Here is a 22831-nt window from a genome sequence, read left to right on the forward strand (position 1 = left end):
AAAGTGACAGTCCGTTGATATTGCAGGTGATTTTGTTTGTGTATATGGAGAAGAGGAGGGGTGACAAGACACAGCCCTGCGGGACCCCAGTATTTAAAACAATGTCACTGGGTTTAAATGGTGCTGAATGATACCTCCATCCATCCATCCATCCACTATCTAAACTGCTTATCCTGCTCTAAGGGTCATGGGGATGTTGGAGCCTATCCCAGCAGTCATTGGGCAGCAGGCGGGGAGACACCCTGGACAGGCCGCCAGGCTATCACACAGGGCCCCCCCACACACATTCATACCTAGGGACAATTTAGTACAGCTGATTCACCTGACCTACATGTCTTTGGACTGTGGGAGGAAACCGGAGGCCCCGGAGGAAACCCACATAGACACGGGGAGAACAGGCAAACTCCACACAGAGGGCAAACTGGGACGACCCCCAAGGTTGGACTACCCCGGGGCTCGAACCCAGGACCTTCTTGCTGTGAGGCGACCGTGGTAACCACTGCTCCACCATGCCGCCCTGAATGATATACCTTTTGCTTCCAAATTGAGGCATAAACATAAAGTATGTTTTGGCTTTTGCACACACAGAGCAGTATGAGAACATATTACTTACACATTCATTTTTTTTTAGACCGTGCCGCAAGATATAGCTCATGTCATTTAGTTAAATTTCCAGTATTCATTGTTGAATTTCTTAGATGATTTCTAATTAACTCATAGGCATATTGGTCATGTAAATTTCAGATCCATCCTAGCCTTTGGCGCCATTCCCTCACTCCCCCCCCTCCCTCCCTCCCTCTCTCTCTATGTGTGGGTGTGTGTCTCATGGTCTCTTTGACATTCCAGTTATCCTCAGTCTTGGCGGGAGTCACATGAGCAGACAAGCGTCAGATCGTTTAATTCACGGCAGGGCTGGCAGAGATGTGGGGTTTTATCCCATAGCTGTTGACATTAGCCATCAGCCTCGCCTTCTCTCCATCTCGCTCTCTTAACGCCTTTCTCGAAATGCAAGATAATTGGGATTATGAGATTCAAACTCACACACACACGCATGCATGCATGCATGCATACCAGCAGCATAAAGTGAAACATATCCATATCCAAAACCTCTGGTTTTGCTATAGCTGTGTTTAATGTAGGTGAGGAACACCAGTGCACAGCCGACTTCCTCCCTCCAACTCTCACCTTTATGACAAGCCAAGTCCTCCCCGTTAGGTGTCCAGGCATCCACTCGTGTGACCACAGCTGGCAAAGAGCCCCTTCCCCCTATACGCGTCACATAACATGACAAGTCCAATCCCAACGGGGTCGAAGGAAGAACATTCTGGAGAAAATGCAGAGAGGCTGAAGTGGTTTCGCTGCTGCTTGTGTAACTGCTGAGGCTGTGAATTTTACAGCAGCGAGCTGAAAGACATCCAGGCCTGTCCCCATGCATTACTGCCACTTAGCCGGGCCGCGCTGAACTGACAAACGAAGAAAAGTTCCAAAATACGTTTATTGTAATCAAATCTGACGTCATCACCATATGAACAATGCAGTACCGGTACAACTTCACACAGTGTCTCAATATCAGCAAAGTAAGAGTTACTTATCTTAACGCACAAATGTTGAATAGACGTGTATAAACTGCCCTTGTCCATGATTATGATACATTTATATAATCTTTAAAACAATCAGTACAGTTTCTATTTAACAATTATATGGCCATGGCTTATAATACATTTTGGGTATCATTACCGCAGATACTCGTCCATTCAGTCCAAGTTGCCAGGCAGAATACGTCAGGATTTTATTTGCCGATGATTCCCTGATGTTTTCCTCTTGTCGATTTGACATGTATTACATTAGCTTTTGGTACATCTGCCTACTCTTCTGCTCACTGGATTCTCCATCTGTCAGTTCCCATGGGCACTTCATGGTACATGCAACTGCGTGTTTACACTGATCTGTAAGCAACTCACCATGAAGCTGAATCTGGCATCGAAACATGTGTCTTTGTGTGTTTCACTTTTATCTGTCATGCTTGCAGATTTATTTTTTCATTGAATAAACACAGCAAATGAAAGCTAACAAAATAAGTTCCAGCCGTTTTCCCAAGTACGAAAATAGTTTTTGCATTATAAATTGACTTTCCCTTCGTTGCAAGATTACCTCATATTACTGAATTGTATTCTCGAAACAGCACATTTTTACACCAGAAATGTCAAATTACTGTTAAAATGTCACATGTTAATAAACAAATCATATATTTTTTGCTCTTTATTTAATACTGTAGCTATTAGGTCAAAATATAATACTATTTATGTTGTCTGTGGGCCGCCCCATCTACTGAGTCTTTACTGTAGATGGCTGATATAAACGTATCTCATTCGCGTTTGCTTAGACAAAAAAAAAGCAAGCATTGCATTATCACAAAAACTGAAATGGAGCCATCAGGAACCATGAAATCTGTGCAAAATTAACGCCATTGAATGCCACATAATACAGTGCAGATGATAGCTATATTGTACAACCCAAATAATCTCATGATAAAGTGCATTTCAGATCTTTGAGGCAGATTCAACTCTCCGCAGAGCAAAACAAGACGTGAGCGTGACCCATCGAGGCCGAGGTCGAATCCGTAGCCGTGTCTTTGCTTAGCCGCGTAATTACAGTTCTTAAAACGCAAAGCGGGGGGCACGTACAAGATATCTAAACGCATCAACGACGTCCCCTTATATCACGTCGTGGACGCCTGTAACTGAGTCGAGAACAGAATTCCGTGCCTCGCAGTTACTGAGCTGAGCAAAGTCCCTGGAAATCTGGTTGGTCCCTGAAGTCAGTAAGATGGCCGCTGAAGCCCTCTTTGATGTAAAGCCACAGGAAAGCGGTTTGACCTGACAGTCACACAAGTTTGGAGGCAGACCGGGTCGGGGGTGGGGGGCTGATTGCAGATGAACTGATGAACTGGCAGTAATAACTGATGACGGCCCCATGACAGCTGCCTTGCTGTGTTGCTGCTTGTGCTTGGCCAATCCTGATAACCGTGTTATCATGCCATGCATAGACTACAATTCATCAGATCCACAGACGGGTCCGAGGAGGGGATTGAACAGTTACAGAACTTAGGCGTGCTTTGATTTCCATTCAAAATGCGGATGATTCTCAATGATGGAGAGATAACTGTGACAATTTCCATCTTTAAAAGCTAATCTCTTGGGCATCTGGGTAGCATAGCGGTCTAGTCCACTGCCTGCCAACACGGGGACCGCCGGTTTGATTCCCCGTGTTACCTCCGGCTTGGTCAGGCGTCCCTACAGACACAATTGGCCGTGTCTGCGGGTGGGAAGCCGGGTGTGGGTATGTGTCCTGGTCGCTGCACTAGCACCTCCTCTGATCGGTAGGGGCACCCGTTCGGGGGGAGGGGGAACTGGAGGGAATAGCATGATCCTCCTACCCGCTATGTCCCCCTGGTGAAACTCCTCGCTGTCAGGTGAAAAGAAGCGGCTGGTGACTCCACATGAATGGGAGGAGGCATGTGGTAGTCTGCGGCCCTCCCCGGATCGGCAGAGGGGGTGGAGCAGCGACCAGGACGGCTCGGAAGAGTGGGGTAATTGGCCGGATACAATTGGGGGGAAAGGGGGGGGGGCTAATCTCTTTACTTGAGTGCCTTTGCGTGAGCGTCACTGCAGGATTTATCTGCATTTAATAGACCGCAGCCCAAAACCAAAAAAATTAACAAATGAAGTTTGTTGGTTGGTTTTTGGATTCCCCCTCAGTTCTTATCCCCATGCGGGAGTGACCGGTCCCTCTGAAACAACAGGGTCACGCCCTTCCGGAAGCGCTGATCCCTCACGCTGTAGATGATGACGTTACAGCAGCTGTTTCCCGTCAGAATCCAGAAGGCAAAGAAGGAAAAGTTACACCACGTGTATCCCACCACGTTCCCCACCACAAAGACTGCAATCGGAGTGAAGGACGCCGTGAAGGCAAACGTTAGTATGCTGATAGTCTTGGCTGCCTTGATGTCTGAGAACGAAGGCCTGTGAGAACAGCCTCCCCCTCCTCCGCTTCCCCCGTCGCCCAGGCTGCCCTCCGAAAGCAGTTTGCGTTTCCGGGTGTAGCGTCGGATGCTGGTGAAGGACAGGATGTTGACCGCTAACGTCCCACCCAGCAGCGTGAAGTCGAACGCTGGAAACAGCAGCAGGATGTTGGCGTCCGCCGGCAGTTGGCCTCCAAACCACAGGGGGGTGTAGATACACATGCGGCTGCACTCGTTGTACTCCAAAGTAAAGTTTTTGCTGAAAATGAGGGGTGCGAGCGCCAGCAGGAAGCTTGATGCCCAGGAGAGGAGTATGAGGAGCAGAGTTCTTCTCCGGGTGACCAAGGTGTCTTTGTGCAGCGGCTTCAGGATAGCCACACTTCGCTCCACCGTCATGAGAAAGATGGTGCTGATAGAGACAAAGGTGCATCCGGCGAACACAGGGCCAATGAGCATGCAGGGCTGCCAAGGACCCGTGATCCTACCCAGTGAGGCGGCAGAGGTCATAGAAGTACCCTGGTACCAAGCCGGAGGGGTGCTGGTTACCATCAAAGAAATCTCGGTGTAGACCGAGAACGGCACCACAAGGACACCCACCATCATGTCCGCTATGGCCAGGGATACTGTCAGAGAGAGACAGAGAGGGAGAGAGAGAGAGAGAGAGAGAGAGAGAGAGAGAGAGAGAGCATTGCAAATTCAGCTCAATGGTTCATAGTTAAAGACACATTTGAGTCAATTACATTTTGATTATGGAGTGTTGTATGAAGACTATTCTCAGAATCCAAGGAGAGAAACCCTCCCCGCCTCTGTCCCTGTACTAACCAAACTGACAAATTGCAAGCAAATGGGGTTTAAGTCTGTTGATCTTAGCTCTCCTTTAAATAATAAACAGGGGCCTCCATAATTAATCCTCCTTCAGTGGAGGCTCTATTTTTCCCTGCTTGAATTTCAACGCATTCGGCAGGAAAACGTGTGAAAGGAAGCTATGACGATGACAGGACGATAAATAACTTATTGCAAAGACGATAACCAATCAAAAGTATGCTATTATACAAAATGGCAGTGATACTGAAGTTTGCGGAGTCTTTTGGGATTCTCTTATATAATATATGCTTAAAAATGGGCAATTGAAAACTCAAATTGTCATTGAATATTAACAACACTCCAGACTGATAGCACACGCGTGAAAACAGACATTTTGTGATGATGGCCCTTAGGGAAAGGAGTTAAAATTGCTTAAACTGAACCTGAGCTTTTTTCCCAATGACAAATTGAATTTGAACAGACTGCAAGCCCATGTTTATATCAGTGCACTGCGTCCAGGCTTTGGTAAAATGTGAATTTTAGCAGCATAATTTCCCAGATGCAAAGACACACTGTGCAGAACAGGATCAGTCTAGGGGCCTTTGGCCTGGCGAGGTAAACGTTCTTTTCTTCATGACTACTTCTATAAAACGTCTGCTACAAGGAACCAGGAAGCTCTAGGAAGTTGTTATAAGTTAATCATCTATGTGTCTGCATTATTCATACCCCATACTAAAGGAATTTATATTTTGGTATGTGAGATGCCGGTATGCAAATTACGTATATGATAGTGAAAATGCGAAGTGTGGAGGATCCCCTCCCCTTTTCTCCCCAATTGTATCTGGCCAATTACCCCACTCCTCCGAGCCGTCCCGGTCACTGCTCCACCCCCTCTGCCGACTACCACATGCCTCCTCCGATACATGCGGAGTCGCCAGCCGCTTCTTTTCACCTGACAGTGAGGAGTTTCACCAGGGGGGACGTAGCGCGTGGGAGGATCACGCTATCCCCCCCCCCAGTTCCCCCTCCTCCCCGAACAGGTGCCCCGACTGACCAGAGGAGGCGCTAGTGCAGCGACCAGGACACATACCCACATCCGGCTTCCCACCCGCAGACACGGCCAATTGTGTCTGTAGGGACGCCCAACCAAGCTGGAGGCAACACAGGGATTCGAACCGGCGATCCCCATGTTGGTAGGTAACGGAATAGAGCGCTGTGCTACCCGGACGCCCTCATATGGATTTTTCAACAATTCGGTGATAGACTATGTTGATAGGTTAAATGAAGATCCAAGGCTCAATAGAAACAGAAGAAGCAAGAGCAACAAAGTTCTTCCTCTGGTTTTTAGGAAGTATCCCTCCTGCTTTGATGCGAGTCCACCAAGTGCAATGTACGTAGTAGTACCCGGTGCATACTGCATTCTATGTACTTAACCCTACGCAGTATATACTACATACTTTGAATATGTAGAATGTACTAACAATTAGGGCACTGCTTATGGTTTTACCTTTTAAGTATCCCTGTGGCGTTTGGGACTGCCTTGTTTGCATGAAGACAGTGAGGGTGATCACATTGCCGACCACGATGGCGAAGGCAAGGCTGACCATAAACACCACTGCCAGGGTGCGATTGAGGAGGCCACAGCAACAGAGGGTGCACAGAGGGGCCAGCAGCCGGCCGGCCCCTGACTGGGCGGCTGCTGTCAGGTTCGGGGAGCTGTCTGTGGTCGGCAGCAGTAATCCTGTGCTGCCAGGAGCACTGATGTTGGCAAGCAGAGCGGTCATGGCCCAGGACAGCTGTTTATCTCTGGCACGTGTGGGTGGAGGTGCCCCTTATGAAAGCCCAGACTCCCCAGAAACCATTGCCTGGGCTGAGAAATTAACCTGTTGAGAAACAAAGGAATCTAGAACCAGCAAATCCACGCATCTAGTACAATATGGCATAGAGTATGTCCAGAATTTGCATGCCCAACAAAGAGATTGATAGCATGAGATGTGATTCATTTCAAAAGAGGCGGCTTTTACAGTTTGGCTTGACTGTAACCATGCAGTAAACATACAAACAACGATTTCAGTACAACATGGTATCAAAATTTGGTTTCCCCTTTACAATGAGGCACACCTGACAAAGGTTTTATTGCTAAGCTGTAGAGTCCCAACCTGGAAACCTAAAAGGTCCTTTTAGTAATACATTATAACATCTTATCTCTGATTTATACTGTATTAACAATTTACTTATAAGCCATAAATAATGCAATTAGTAACCACTTGTGAACCATTTATAAAGTATGCCTCATTGTTACGTGGCACCCAAAGCTTGCTTGGTCCTGGACTACAGATTCCCTGTGTTGTATGCCAAGCCTGCTGACAGCACAGGTTTAAAAAAAAAAAGTGACTTAAGTCCAAGTCATGTGACTTGAGTCCACAACTCTGGTACGCAACTCTGGAGTATAATCCATTTTCTTTTTGTGGAGCAAGCTGGAGAGCAAATGTATTTTATGGGACTACAGCAGTGAGTTTGTGTAGGATTCACCAAGAACTTTGCATTTACAGCACAGCTTGAAGAAGTGGGATGTTTGTTTGTCTTTCAGATCTTGCAGATGACAGTAGAATGACGTCCACCATTTGTCGGTGAGCCAGTACCCATAGACACAGACGTATACCGGGGTCAGTGCAACCATCACCCGTAAGCCCAAAACCGCCATAAGCTGAAACGTGGTTGTGAGTTCATCGTCATGTGTTCTAGTTACACACTGTTCTTATGCTAAAACACGGTTAGCAGAGCGTCAGTGCTGCCTGGCCTCTGCCCCGACTAGAAACTCGCGCGTTCAAAACCAAATGTCTGCCTCAGCTGACAACTAAATGCAAAGGTCCTTCAATCCTGCACCCGATTTACTGAGCTGGGGATCATGCAGGTACACACACGAGAGAAAGAAAAAGCCCGAGGATAACAGAGACAGACACAACCAGAGCCGAGCAAAACCAACCAAACTCAACGTATACAAACCAAATCCTGTGTCCTACTTGGAAGCTGGTGCAGGGTCGGGTTTTTAATAAAGCACTCGTGTTATGATGGGATCTTAGCTATTATCAGTAGCTAAGTAACAGGAGGATAACGGGGGGGGGGGGGGTCAGGAGAACAGGTCAGGTGTAGAGAGGAATTCAGTGGTGTCTGCTCATAGGAGAACGGCAAAAGGAACTTGGGGTTTGCTCTTTCTCCACTTTATCTATTTGTACGTCGACTCTATCCTGAAACTCAAACCACCGGCTTTCCCACCGCCAGCCTCTCAGACCTCACCGGCAAAGCCGTCACGTGCAGAGAACTTCCTATAGCACACGACCCCGGGCAGCCCGCAATTCTTTACTCCCGTCAGGTCACAGGTTCAAGTCCATAACCTGGGGGGGGGGGGGGGCTACTTTGGCAGGAGTTTTGTCTTCTCTGCCACAAAAGTTTTCAACAGAATATCCTACTGAAAGTCTTTGTACAGATCACATGACCCACAAAATGTCATGTTCACATGTGTGTAATATGTGGTAGCATCAGTGCACCAAGGAGCGAGTGTATGGATCTATACCATGTCAGGAACAGGAACATCGGGAACATTTATTCCTCATTTCATTCCATGCAACTGTACACATGAAATGAAACGAATTATCGTTTCCCCCTGCCCACAGCAGTGCAACACAAAGACAAAAACACACATCCGTTACAAAAAATCCATATATCCAAAATACAAAAATAAAAAACTACAAAAACACATATATTCAACATATCCAAAAAAAAAAGTTTTTTTTCTTCCCACTGTCCAAGAGAGCGAACGCCAGGATGACTGTCAGAACTGCCGGTCTACATGGGCTAGCAGTTAGCTTAGCCTGCCCCGCTTCCGCAACCTGTCAGACCGTCCTCGGTGTTTCCTCCTTGGGTGCAGTTCCAGGCAGGTCCGTGGTCCTTGGGCCCAGACCAGGCTCCCCCAGCCGATCCAACACCAGCTGTCTCAGCCAGACCCCTTCGATATACCGCCCCGCACTCCACACGACGAACCAAAAACAGAGTCAACACTAGGCGAGGCCGCCGCCAGACCGCTCTCGGTATTGTTGGAACTGCCGGTCTGCATGGGCTAGCAGTTAGCTTAGCCTGCCGCGCTTCCACGTCCTATCAGACCGCCCTCGGTGTTTCCTCTTCGGGCACAGCTCCAGGCAGGGCCGTGGCTCCTGGGCCCACAGGACGCAGCGGACCAAGCTCTCCCAACCGATCCAGAACCAGCTCTCCCAGACATCAAACGAAGACAAACTTAAGATGAAGATGTGGACAAAGACACTGCATGGACAGTACTGGGTGAGGCCGCCGCAAACACAAGTTTGCACCGCCATCTTTGAATATGAATATGAACGCCATATTTGAATATGTATGAATATGGAGGTATACTTGTTTAATCTACAGACGGTGGCAACACAGGGCAATAAAGTATGTCTGTCTGTCTGTCTGTCTGTGTATCTGCAGTGTATTGTCCTCAACAGATAAGGATTATCTGCAAATTATCAGCAAAATCCACTTCCCACAAAGAACCATGGGAAATCTAAATACAGAGAAGCAAAGTGAATGAAGCCTTGCATAAATATATCATATTGGTATGGTAAATAATACAACTGAAATAGCCTTTAGAGTTGCACATCTTATGTTTGCTCAGTGCTCATCTATGTGTCGAGGGAATTTCATACAGTTCTATTTAATAAGCCCCCTGGAGACTTTGGCTCTCTGCCCTGTGCATTACAAAACCCTATTAAAGAATGATGAATATGACTAAATTGTTAAATTGTGCTCAAGGGTGGATTCAGTAATCTCAGTAATGTGGGGCTGTAACTTTCTGGTGAAATGTCCAAACCCCACAACACAAAGTACAGTATTATACATTTGCTGCTGAGAAAATGTCACCTGTGGCTTAAATTCTGGGGGGCTCCACATCAGAGGTCATTAAAATGCAATGATGCCTGTTAAAATCCCCCTCAGGGTTGGTGGTATATCATTGCCTGGTAAATGGGTGGCAAAACAGTCACATACACCGATCAGCCAAAACATTAAAACCACCTGCCTAATATTGTGTAGGTCCCCCTCGTGCCACCAAAACAGCTGTGACCCGTTGAGGCATGAACTCCACAAGACCTCTGTAGGTGTCTTCTGGTCCTCTGGTATCTGGCACCAAGATGTTAGCAGCAGATCTTTAAGTCCTGTAAGCTGCGAGGGGGGCCTCCATGGATCGGACCTGTTTTTCCAGCACATCCCAGAGATGTTCGATCGGATTGAGAGCTGGGGAATTTGGAGGCCAAGGCAACACCTTGAACTCTTTGTCATGTTCCTCAAACCATTCCTGAACAATGTGTGCAGTGTGGCAGGGTGCTTGATCCTGCTGAAAGAGGCCACTGCCATCAGGGAATACCGTTACCATGAAGGGGTGTACCCGGTTTGCAACGATGTTTAGGTAGGTGGTACGTGTCAAACTAACGTCCACATGAATGCCAGGACCCAAGGTTTCCCAGCAGAAGATTGCCCAGAGCATCACACTGCCTCCGCTGGCTTGTCTTCTTCCCATAGTGCATCCTGGTGCCGTCTGTTTCCCCAGGTAAACGACACACACCCAGACATCCACATGATGTAAAAGAAAATGTGATTCATCAGACCAGGTCACCTTCTTCCATTGCTCCATGGTTCTGTTCTGATGCTCACGTGCCCATTGTAGGTGTTTTCCGCAGTGGACAGGGGTCATCATGGGGACTCTGACCAGTCTGCTGCTACCCAACCCCATACGCAGCAAGCTGTGATGCAGTGTGTTCTGACACCTGTCCATCATACCCTGGATCTGACACCATGTGCCCGTTGTAGGTACTTTCGGCGATGGACAGGGGTCATCATTGGCACTCTGACCGATCTTCAGCTGCGCGGCCCCATACACATCAAGCTGTGGTGCACTGTGTGTTCTGACACCTGTCTATCACAGCCAGCATTAATTTTTTCAGCAATTTGAGCTACAACAGCTCTTCTGTGTCATGGGACCAGACGGGCTTCACTCCCTACGCACATCAGTGAGCCTTAGGCCCCCATGACCCAGTCGCCGGTTCACCAGTTGTCCTTCCTTTGACTACTTTTGGTAGGTACTGACCACTACATACTGGGAACAACCCACAAGACCCGCCGTTTTGGAGATGTTCTGACCCAGTCGTCTAGCCATCACAATTTGGCCCTCATCTTTCAAGAACTGACTCTTCACTTGCTGCCTAACATATCCAACCCCTTGACAGGTGACACTGTAACGAGATAATGACTGTTCCTCACTTACCTGTCAGTGGTTTTAATGTTTTGGCTGATCTGTTTATAAAGTCACATATAAATGAAATAATTGTCATAAAATTGTCTGGGAATGCAAAATAAATACTGCCTGAAATGGTTTTTGGCAAATGTTTTGGTCACAAAATAACTCCTCTTTGCTTTCATTAGTTTGATGGTGTTGGTGGTAAAACAAGAGAGAATCCATTTTAGGGGCGGACAAAGGGTGAACCTCATTACGGGGCTTTTTTTGTTTACCTAAAGTGAAGATGACAGGCGGAAGTCTTCCCCGTGGCATTTCCCCAGGCATAGTGAGACACAGCACCTGACAGCAGAAAAACACACACACACACACACACACACACACACACACACACACACACACACACACACACACACACACACACACACACACGGGAGTCAAGGAAGATATTCACTGTTTGGAAAAGTACTATACACAATTACCAGTGCAAAATTTTAGATCTGACAAGATAGGATTCAAACATCTTAAATCTACATTCAGGCACTTTCCTGGTGGTGGAGGAGTCAGGATTACTGTTAATCAATGTCAGGGGCAGTTCCGTACAACACTATTCTCGCTTGGGGGCATCCGGGTAGCATGGCAGTCTAGTCCGTTGCCCGTGTTGGTACTTGTCAGTACTTGATCCACTCACCCTGCTCGGGGTCTTGCGACCACAGATGACATCACTACTTCACGCATTATGATTGGGTGGGGGCTTGGGTAGGGGCTAGTTCAGTTTAGGAACAGCGGGAAACAGTAGATTGACGTTAGATGCAGCTCAGGCCTTTGGCCCTCGCACCTTTACTAACTAACTCTATGTCAACGTGGGTTGTAAAAAACACAGCTAAATAACTACAAAGCTAGCATTAAACAACGCTAGCTAGCAACATAATCCGTGACGTCATGTGTAGTCGAAGGACCCCGAGTCGATATTGTACCCGAGCAGAAATGGAGCCCACACCGGTTCCAATCCCCGTGTTACCTCCGGCTTGGTCGGCCGTCCCACACAGACACAATTGGTCATGTCTGTGGGTGGGAAGCCGGATGTGGGTATGAGTCCTGGTCACGGCACTAGCGCCTCCTCTGGTCGGCCGGGGTGCCTGTTCGCGCGGAAGGGGGGGATAGCGTGATCCTCCCACGCGCTACCTCCCCCTGGCGAAACTCCTCACTGTCAGGTGAAAAGAAGTGGTTGGCGACTTCACAGTATTGGAGGAGAAATGTGGTAGTTTGGAACCCCCCCCCACCTCCCCATTGGCCGGCAGAGGGGGTGGAGCAGTGACCGGGACAGCTTGGCAGAGTGGGGTAATTGGCCAGGTACAATTGGGGAGAAAAAGGGAAAAATCCACACACAAAAAAGAAAGAAAAAAGTCACATTCCCCAACACTGCCACAGTATGGCGTCACAGTCTGTCCATGCGTTAACATGTTAGCAGTGGCTGGTGAGACTGGTGATGTGCATGAGTTGCAGACAAGGTTTAAACAAGACAACAGGTGAAGCAGTGCTTCAACAAAAAACCAACAAAAAACACAACACACATATCACATAAAACATATTTTTTAGATGCCAACACTTCCTTAGAATGACTGTTTCCTCTGTGAATCAAATAAAAAATGTGTCACTGTTAAAAAAAAAGTCTCGTGGGTATTGTGCAACACAGCGCCCTCTTCAGGTGACACAGGGGAGTGTTCTGCTTCACTAACCCAGCGTAAGTGAATTTACGTAGTACCTTACACGTTGTTGAATGGACAGTTAACGGGGCAAGACGCATTTTAATGCCCACCCAGTGAAAGCAGTACTTCACCTAGTCTTTTCTTGGCCTGAAAATGATTGACACCCGTCTAACCAATCAGAGAACTTCAGTTCAGCCTTTCCGATCCTTGACTTGTTCTCCAATCTTCATCATACCTTTTGGTATTCGGAGCGCGGTGAAAGATAAAATAAGAAAGAAAAGAGAGTAGTAGGGTTGGGTATGGTAGAGGCTAGTTCCAATCGACGCAGAGAACGGAAGTGGAGTAGAGAACGGTCAACTGAGCATGCGCGAAATGACTACCACGCCTCCACACGCCCCGCGTAGCATCCAGGCGCTAGGATTCTATGAAGACCCGCCCCTACTCTGCGTCTGATTAGCTAACTTTAACCCTAACCTTAACCTACCCAAACAACGGAGGCAACGAGTACTTGCGCATGCTCAGTTGACTGTTCTCTGCATCGACAGGAACTAGCCTCTACCGTTGGGTATTCCACAATTCCGATTCCAAAGGAATCGCTAAGGTTTGTTTCCGTTTCCGTGGTGGCGGCACGCAGCTTCCGTAGTTTCCGCTTCCGCAAGTTAAACGCGCGCCGTCACGGAGCAGAGCGAGCGGCGGCGGGAAGCGAATGAAGGGAGGATGCCCAACAAATATGGCCCAGCACCTTCGCCTACACGGTGTACAGACGAACCAGTGTACCGGCTTTGACACGTTGCGCCGGTCTCCATCTCCTGCCTGGGCGTCCTCTTCAGCAACCCTGAGCAGACGGCAAGCAGCATCTCGTCGCTATTAGATAAGTGAACATTAATAATGTAAACTTCTAATGTAAACTACTAATAAGACACGTTAGCCCCTAGCTAACGGGTCTGACCCTTTAGCCGAGCGGTTAGTGACGTCGCCTTGTGGTGCAGTACACCCCGTATCAGAATCCTGCACCGGGCTGTCTATCTATCTATCTATCTATCTATCTATCTATCTATCTATCTATCTATCTATCTATCTATCTATCTATCTATCTATCTGACTATCTATCTGTCTGTCTGTCTAAATATCTATCATCTAGCTATCTAACAGTTATTTGTGTCACCGAATCCTCCTCCTTGAACCTGTAATCCTCACAGAGGATCTCGCTACCCAACATCTTTTGTAAATAACAAGTGACGAGCGGTACCGAGCCCTGCCCACCCAGGAAGACAGTAACCAATAGCTTTGAATTCATAAAACCACATCTATTTTCAGTTGTGATTCAAACTCCCAATGTTAAAAAAAACGTGTTCAGAAAGGGCATGTCAGTCTCTCTTTAAGTGTGCCGCTGCAGGAGGTGGGTGTTCTTCAAAGTTTGCAAGAGATGGATTTGAGGATCTGTGAAATTTTGACAGATCTGTTAAGCTTCATTTTGCATATTTATGCATAATTATACATACTTTTAATTTTCTGGGATTTTTCCCTTACTCTCTGAGACAATACCTACCACCTCCAAAAAGAATTAGGATCATAAGTGCTTTAGTTTTCGGTCCCGCTATCTACACTAATACACACACACACGCACTAACACCACACACACACACACATTACGAAAATATGGGAGTTGATGGGGGGGTTGCTTGGGTGGTTGCTTCACCAAAAATGTTGGTCCGCAGCCGCCACTGATGGGTTGGTATAGATATCTGCTTCGGTGCTGTAATTTACACAGCTCTAATTTATGTAGGTGTGTGTTTTTGTCGACAGCACGTGCAGCGGGTCTCCTTCGACGGGGCTGTCTCCTTGAGTGAGAGGACGGGTGTATGTGGACTGTCGGAGCTGAGGAGAGAGAGCGGGGTCTCAGCCAGGGTCTCCCAGGCCCGGTCACCCCGAAGGAGAAGAAGGGGTCATGTGCGGTTATAATGGACAGGCCCCAACTCGGCAACCCCCAGAGCCAGGCCAAGCCCGCTGTCGCCGCCATCGTCACTGCCACGAGCACGTGAAATGAATGGTGACTCTTCCTTCACATCTTGGTCTGTCAAGTTGGCTGTGTTGTTCTGCCTGTGTTTGTCACGGAAGTGCACATGCGACGCACAGAGGAGTGTGCACATGCACACACACACACACACACACACACACACACACACACACACAAACACACACACACTGAGATCCACGAGAATACAGCCGCGTGTGCCTGTGCATAGAAGCACACAGAAAAACTTCCCACCTTCTCGTTTATTTTTCTGTTGTGTTTTCTTTTCTCTGTAACTCTCGTCTTTTTGCTGGATGAATATGCTGTTAAACTAAAACCTATTCTGGGTGCGTCTGGGTAGCGTGGCAGTCTATTTCGTTGCCTACCAACACGGGGATCGCCGGTTCGAATCCCCGTGTTTCCTCTGGCTTGGTCGGGCGTCCCTACAGACACAACTGGCCGTGTCTGTGGGTGGGAAGCCGGATGTGGGTGTGTGTCCTGGTCGCTGCACTAGCGCCTCCTTTGCTCGGTCGGGGCGCCTGTTTGGGGGGGGGGATTGGGGGGAATCGCGTGATCCTCCCATGTGCTACGTCCCCCTGGTGAAACTCCTCACTGTCAGGTGAAAAGAAGTGGCTGGCGACTCCACATGTATCAGAGGAGGCATGTGGTAGTCTGCAGCCCTCCCCGGATCAGCAGAGGGGGTGGAGCAGCGACCGTTACAGCTCAGACAGCGAGCGGGGTGACAACAATTGGGAAGAAAGGGGTGGGGGGTCCAAAAATTCTGTAATTGTGTAATGTGTCATCTATTCACAAAACAGATCTAAATGCAGGTGACTCCAGTTTCCTCCCATGCTCCAAAGACATGCAAGTGATCTGGAATCTCTAAATTGCCCCATGATTGTGTGTGAGCAGAGAGAGAGAGAGAGAGAGAGAGAGAGAGAGAGAGAGAGAGAGAGAGAGAGAGAGAGAGAGAGAGAGAGAGAGAGAGAGAGAGAGAGAACCCCACAATGGACTGGTGACCTGTCAGGAATGTCTCCTTGCCTTCCCCCCCAAATGCTGCTGGGATGAACTCCAGAGCCCCACAACCCTGACCTGTAATAAACGGATATGGATGGAGAAACTTCTTTTTTTTTATTTGTAGAGTATATTCCCTCCCCCCCTTTTTTTCCCCTCCCCAATTGTACCTGGCCAATCACCCTGGGTATATTGAGAGAAGGATGCTGAATATGGAGCTGCCAGGGAAGAGGAAGAGAGGAAGGCCAAAGACGAGGTTTATGGATGTGGTGAGGGAGGACATGCAGGTGGCTGGTGTGAGAGGAAGCTGCAGAAGACAGGAAGAGATGGAAACGGATGATCCGCTCTGGCGCCCACTAACGGGAGCAGCCGAAAATAGTAGTAGTAGTAGTAGTAGTAGTAGTAGTAGATAGGGGAGGGGGGAGGTAGACAGGAAATGGGGGGGGTATGACATGCAACAAGGGTCACCGGCTGGAATTGTACCGGCAACAGTTGTGACCATGTGGCCATGTGTTATGTGCTGTAATCAGTCGTCTACGGAGGCGCCCCTAAGAGCATTTAAATAAGTATTACCTTTCAGTATGCTAAGCAGGAAGTGGTTAAAATCCATCCATCCATCCATTGTCCGAACTGCTTATCCTGCTCTCAGGGTCGCCCGTATGCTGGAGCCTGTCCCAGCAGTCATTGGGTGGCAGGCGGGGGAGACACCCTGGACAGGCCGCCAGGCCATCACCGGGCCGACATACACTCACTCAACCACACACATTCATACCTAGGGACAATTTTTAGTACGGCTGATTCACCTGACCTACATGTCTTTGGTCTGTGGGAGGAAACCAGAGCACCAGAGGAAGCCCACGCAGACACGGGGAGAACATGCAGACTCCACATAGAGGACGACCCGGGACGACCCCCAAGGTTAGACTACCCCGGGGCTCGAACCCAGAACATTCTGTGAGGCGACTGCATTCACCACTGCACCACCGTGCCGCGTGGTTAAAATCATCTTTTATTTTTCCATTATATATAAAGATGTGACTCACCACACAGGTAGAAGGGGCATGATTCGCCCACAAAGAGCTGAAAGGAAGTGGTGCGGATGATGATGTAGTGTGTCTGAACAGGCATCATACTACTCACATACTGATGGTATGCTGGGAGATGGTACACGTGTAGTATGTAGTGTGTGATTTCTGGCGTGACCCCAGTCTAAATTGTAAATTCCACACAGCAGATGGACAGACGGTTCCCTCTCCCTTTGCAGGGAGCCCAGCAGGGTTTAGCAGTTTCAGTAGTGTGGCAGTTTAAGGGCAAGTCATATTTATTCATGCTTCGGTTCAATAACCTAAAATTTACCAGCAGCTTTGCACTGGCAACACGGTTGTTTGCAATAAATTCAACTTCAAGCAATTTCTGGGTTCCTAAATTACTTCAGAATGTCATTATTCTAAATTATCCCCCCCCCCCCCAAAAAAAGGAAAAGTTGGTTTGTTACTCTGAATGCATACTGATGGTGGGAGACCTACAGGCTTGACAGTTCAATATCAAGTAGTATTTTAGGCTATCTAGATACTTTAGAGACTTTCAGGTCTTTATTGGTGTTTGTTTGGAGGGAAAAGGGGAGCTGATTTCAAGTATAAAATCGTATTATCGTGTTAATTTTCAGAGAAATTTAACTCCTGATTTGAAGCTGTTGAAATTATCTTTCTGGTGCAAAGGTAATCCATACTAATACTATATTATACTATACTGTACTATACAATACCACACTATACTATACTATACTATACTATACCATACCATACCACACCACACCACACTACACTACACTATACCATACCATACCATACCATACCATACCATACCACACCACACCACACCACACCACACCACACCACACTACACTACACCATACTATACTATACTATAGTCAATTCAATTGTATTTGTATAGCCCAATATCACAAATTACAAATTTGCCTCAGTGGGCTTAACAGCAGCACAACATCCTGTCCTTAGACCCTCGCATTGGATAAGGAACAACTCCCTAAAAAAAAAAACCTTTAACAGGGAGGAAAAAATAGGAAGAAACCTCAGGGAGAGCAACAGAGGAGGGCTCTCTCCCCCAAGACAGACAACGTACAATGGATGTTGTGTTCACACAATTTACACAATACAACATTGGAAGAGGATGAACAGAATTATAATGGACTTGTGAAATTTATGAAGAATATGATGCGCAGGATGCCAAGCAGTGTCCAGACGCCAACGAGACCATACTACACCATACTATACTTTGTTACACTATACTATACTATACTATACTATACTATAGTATAATAATGATAATAAAAACATTATTTATATCGCACCTTTCTGAACAGTTGTGAGACTGTTATTTAAGACTGTAAATAATGCACATAGTCATACTATACTATACTATACTATATGCTATACATAGTCATACTACACTGTACTATACTATAATAATAATGATAATATAACATTATTTATATCACACCTTTCTCAACAGTGTTACGAGGTGCCTTACACAACTTGATAAAATAATGTACATAGTCAAGATAAAACAAAATACAGTAAAGATATAGGACATGATGCCAGATCCGCTCCACAGAACAAGGTAAAACACGGTCAGAATAAAGTCAATACTATACTATACTGTATTATACTGTACTATACAATACTATACTATATTATACTATAATACAGTATGCCATACTATACTGTACTGTATTATCATATACTATACTGTACTACACAATGCTATACTATTCCTTATTATACTATACTATGCTGTACAATACTATACTATACTATACTATACTATACTAACTAGTAATACTGATATTTACCAGCACTGATGCCAGTGTGTTGTGTGTTGTTGGACAAGATCTACCACTTCGCTGTGCTGACATCCCCGCTCATGTCAGCAGCTCTGTTTAAACTGACTGGTTAAGATTCTTCTTACCGTGAATTTGTGTGAAACAGTTGAATTTTAACTATTAAGAAAGGCAGTGCCGTTTCCGATGCGACGTTTGTTGTCAGAATTTAGTAAGTCAAGTCCATTTGGTTCGTATAGCCCAATATCACAAATCACAAGTTTGCCTCAGGGGGCTTTACAGCAACGCAACATCCTGTCCTTATACCCTCGCATCCGACTACCAGTCCAACAGTACCAGTTGTCATTTTGCAATTGCAAGAAAAAAATAGTTTAGCGCTGGTGAGAGTACAAAGGATGTGGGTTTGTGTAAAAGCTGATAAGACCACATCCACTGAAGGCAATTCCAATATAAAGAACGACTGCTTCGGTGGCACAAGTGTAGTTTTCCAGAGACAGCCCCCATTCAGCTGAAATATTTGCACATGAAAACAACCTGTGTTATACCTCGTGAGTAACTTATGTATTTAAACCACACACATCGCCGTACGTACGGGCTGAACATCCAGACAAAAGTGTAGCGAGAACTAAACCTGTGTGTTTGGACACCCCTGGCAAAACGTGTCATGTTGTGATGAGCTTCGCACCGTTTTCCTACCAGAGGAATTATTTTGTTCGGTTATTTGTGTCTCGGATAACAGACGGGGCTCCATCCAGAAGCAGTACATATCTGTTTGTGGGGGGGGGGGAGTAATGTGGTACTAATGCTCCCCCGCACAATGCATTTCAGACAGAATTAACCCTCATCGCTGAGCGTTTAGAAGAGTGTCATCCAAAGAATGGAAATATAATGAACCAGCGTACAAACGTGCAGTTTTCTAAACACAAATATTACAATAGCCACAATCATGCATAACCCTCACTGAAATCAGACGGGGTTGTCTTACCAGAATTTCTTTTTCATTCTTTTCTCTTTTTTTTTTCTTTCCTTCAGGGTTAATGGTTAAACGGCTGCGGAGAGAGGAGGTTGTGGAGCATCTAGGAACAATCCAGGATGAAAGCGGGCTTGTTTGCACGGTACAATCCACTTAAAGACACTCCAGCGGAGACGGGGGTAGAGTCCGTAGTCCTGGCATCGCTGTCCTTCTGAGACGTGCACACAGAGCTCTCTCGCTCACTTCACTCCTCTGCCCCTGCTCAGCCTCTCTCTCTCTTTATCTCCCCCTCTCCCTCCTCCTCCTCCTCCTCCTCCTTCCTCTTGTCTCTCACTCTCTGGATGGCTGAGCGTTGAGTCACCCCCCCCCCACTTCGCTGCTCTGCCCCCCTCCTAGATGGCTCGGAGTTCTTATCGCGTGCACGCGCCTTTTGCAACCCCCCCCACCCCCACTGCTGCGAGGTAAAAGTCCACGGCAGCACCACACACACAGTCTCCTCTCTCATTCTCTCCACCCAAGGCCGCCTCCTGTCGTCCCTCTCTCTCCCACTCCTTTCCATCCTCCTCCCTTTCCCCCGCCTCTCCATCCCAAACGTCGAAGGATATCCGGGACGTCCCCTCGGCCCTGCGCTCTCCATCCGTGTTTTATCTCGGGCTACCTTAAGCCCATACACAGATGATGTGCATCCTTTTCGCCTTGCATATCTTATCCCCTAAGTTGCAACGTCCTCCCTCATACTCTTTTCTTTTTTTCCCCCCCTTTTTCTCTTCTTCCCCTTCAGTTAATCATCTCGCAACATCTATCTATCTATCAGTCCCTCCTCTCCTCTTTGCTGGTGCTGACGTCCTCGATTCAAAAGATAATTTCAGGGGATTTTTTACAACCTGGGTCTTACTTTCATAGTTTTTTCCATTATGCATATATGTTACGATATGATTTTACTCACCGGCTTCATTGTCGAGGGCCACTGCAACACTCAGTTTTACAATGGCATCCAATTTACAATGGCATCCAAGGGGGCAACTTAACACGAGCGTCAGACATGTTTCACCAAGTCCAGTTCCACCCAATTAATGAAATCCCATATTGGGAAGTGAAAACAAAAGTGCAAGGTAACAGTTATTTATGAAAATGTGCAATATCATCAACGGTGGGTGACATTGCTGATCTACTTCCTGGTTCAACCTGCAGGAAGTAGCAGCCTATACTTACCGTAGGCAGTAGTAACCATCCATAAACTAGCCGGCCAGCACAATGGAGAAGTCATAGACGATGGACAGTCCTGGACACAGTCTGATTGAGACACTAAGGGGGTGGGGGGGGTGTTTAAAGGACATGTTTAAGACTCCTGTTCAGTTGCCCCATAAGACACCGTTGTAAAGCTGAGTCCAAACATCACCACAATGGAGCCAGCAAGTAGAATGATGTAATCGATAGGTGCAATGGTAAAAAAAAAAACTACAAAAATAAACCCAAAGCTGCAAAAACACAGAATTATCCTTTTAAACACTCAACTCTTGCACCCGTGAGACAGAGAGAGAGATGAACTGGTTGAGCGACAGAAGATAGGAACAATATGAGAGAGAGAGAGAGAGAGAGAGAGAGAGAGAGAGAGAGAGAGAGAGAGAGATGGACTGGTTGAGTGACAGGAGAAGAGAAGAACAATATGAGAGAGAGGGAGGGAGGGAGGGAGGTGTGGGGGTTGGCTGGACAGAAAGCCAAAGAGATACAACATACACATAACATACATACACTACATATAGAGTACACAACTGTATAAGTACATAGAGTACATAACACTAATGGAGAAATGACCCTGATGCAGGGGGGGAAAACACGCATCCACTCTCGGGCACGAGTCCAGCTCTGCCCTCATGGCCGGAGCTGCGCGGGGCCTTGATCCTTTCTGGCACATGGGTCACGTCCCGTCCTCTTCTGCTGCCCCCGGGAAGCGGAGAGCAGCGCTCCATTCAAACCCGTGCCCTCAGCCATCACTGTAAACACTGGAGCACAGACAGTGGCACACATCACTGGCTTGTCCTCATAGCAAGGAGAACCGTACCTCCACATGACACGTCTCCCTTATTTGAAGACGGCGTGAACTCTTTTGACGGGAACGGCGCGTGCAGAACGTCGGCAGCAAACCGGACGCGTTTCTTTTCCCTCCCTTGGAATTTGCGATGGGTTTTGCAAAAAAAAAAAAACATGTTTATCGGCGTTTACAATTTTAGTATATACAAGTCACAATTTAACGCAGTAAACCCCTCACCTCCCCCCACCCCCTTCCCGACATTCCCAGATCCTCAAACAGAAATACGGATTAAAGAAATAACGCAATTACATACAACTCAAATCGAAGACCAAAAAAAAAAAAAAGTTCGAGAAAAATAATTAATCGGCATCGTTCACCTGTACACGAAGAGTCTCTCGGTTTACAATACAGCATCAAGCACGCAAAGGATGCCCTGACGCAAGAGGCTGAGAAAATGGAAGAGTCACTGAGGAAGACCACAACTGAGGCAGCAGAACCAGCGCCGGAAAAGGTCCCACGTATGAAAGCACAGCCGAGCAGCTTGAAGGGCCTGTTGGAGGAAATCCTGCAGGAGCATGATGAGGAATGTGGGCCGAGTGGCACAAGCACACAGGTTCAAATACAGACATATTTGACAGCGAAAATTGTCCCGCGCTCCGACAGCCCATTCCAGTACTGGTGAAGCAACCTAGTTCAGTTTCCCACCCGGCCTGCCAATGCTGCGAAATGTCTCTGTGCTCCTTGTTGATGCAAGGAGGAGCAGAGGATAGAGAGCAGGGTCTAAGGACAGGATGTTGTGTTGCTGTAAAGCCCTTTGAGGCAACGTTTTAATTTGTGATATTGGGCTACACAAATGAAATTGGCTTGACTTGACAATCTATACTAGTTGGGCCGTTCCTGACTTGAGTCAAGAGGCGTCCCGGTCTGTTATACTGGTTTAAGTGTCAAAAGTGAGCCAGAAAAGGCATCCAGACTTTCTGGAACTTGTCCCTGTGACCCCCTTAAGGTAAATTTGATCTTTTCCAACTTGAGATGAAACATAATATCCCTGATCCATCCGACATGGGATGGGGGTCTTGAGCTCTTTAAGAGTATTAGGTGCC

The 22831-nt window shown here is 47.1% G+C and overlaps 1 protein-coding gene across 1 annotated transcript; it reads right to left on the reverse strand.

The window, feature by feature from the left end:
* Positions 1 to 1231: 1231 nt before the first annotated feature.
* Positions 1232 to 19932, reverse strand: LOC130111648 (beta-2 adrenergic receptor-like). Its single transcript, XM_056278894.1, has 4 exons — positions 19709 to 19932; positions 11402 to 11468; positions 6333 to 6708; positions 1232 to 4644 (listed from the first exon to the last, which is right to left on the reverse strand). The coding sequence occupies exons 3-4, from the start codon at positions 6607 to 6609 to the stop codon at positions 3755 to 3757; spliced, it is 1167 nt and encodes a 388-aa protein (XP_056134869.1). The 5' UTR covers positions 6610 to 6708; positions 11402 to 11468; positions 19709 to 19932; the 3' UTR covers positions 1232 to 3754.
* Between the last annotated feature and the right edge of the window lie 2899 nt (positions 19933 to 22831).

Source organism: Lampris incognitus, chromosome 4 (assembly GCF_029633865.1).
Source record: "Lampris incognitus isolate fLamInc1 chromosome 4, fLamInc1.hap2, whole genome shotgun sequence".
NCBI classification, from domain to species: Eukaryota; Metazoa; Chordata; class Actinopteri; order Lampriformes; family Lampridae; genus Lampris; species Lampris incognitus.

Bases quoted from the DNA above. Each gene is read 5' to 3' on its own strand.
- LOC130111648 (XM_056278894.1), bottom strand. From the start codon at position 6,609: ATGACCGCTCTGCTTGCCAACATCAGTGCTCCTGGCAGCACAGGATTA. The intron at 4,645-6,332 runs GTAAAACCATAA...TCTCTCTGACAG, and splicing joins GCCACAGGGATACTTAAAAG to TATCCCTGGCCATAGCGGAC.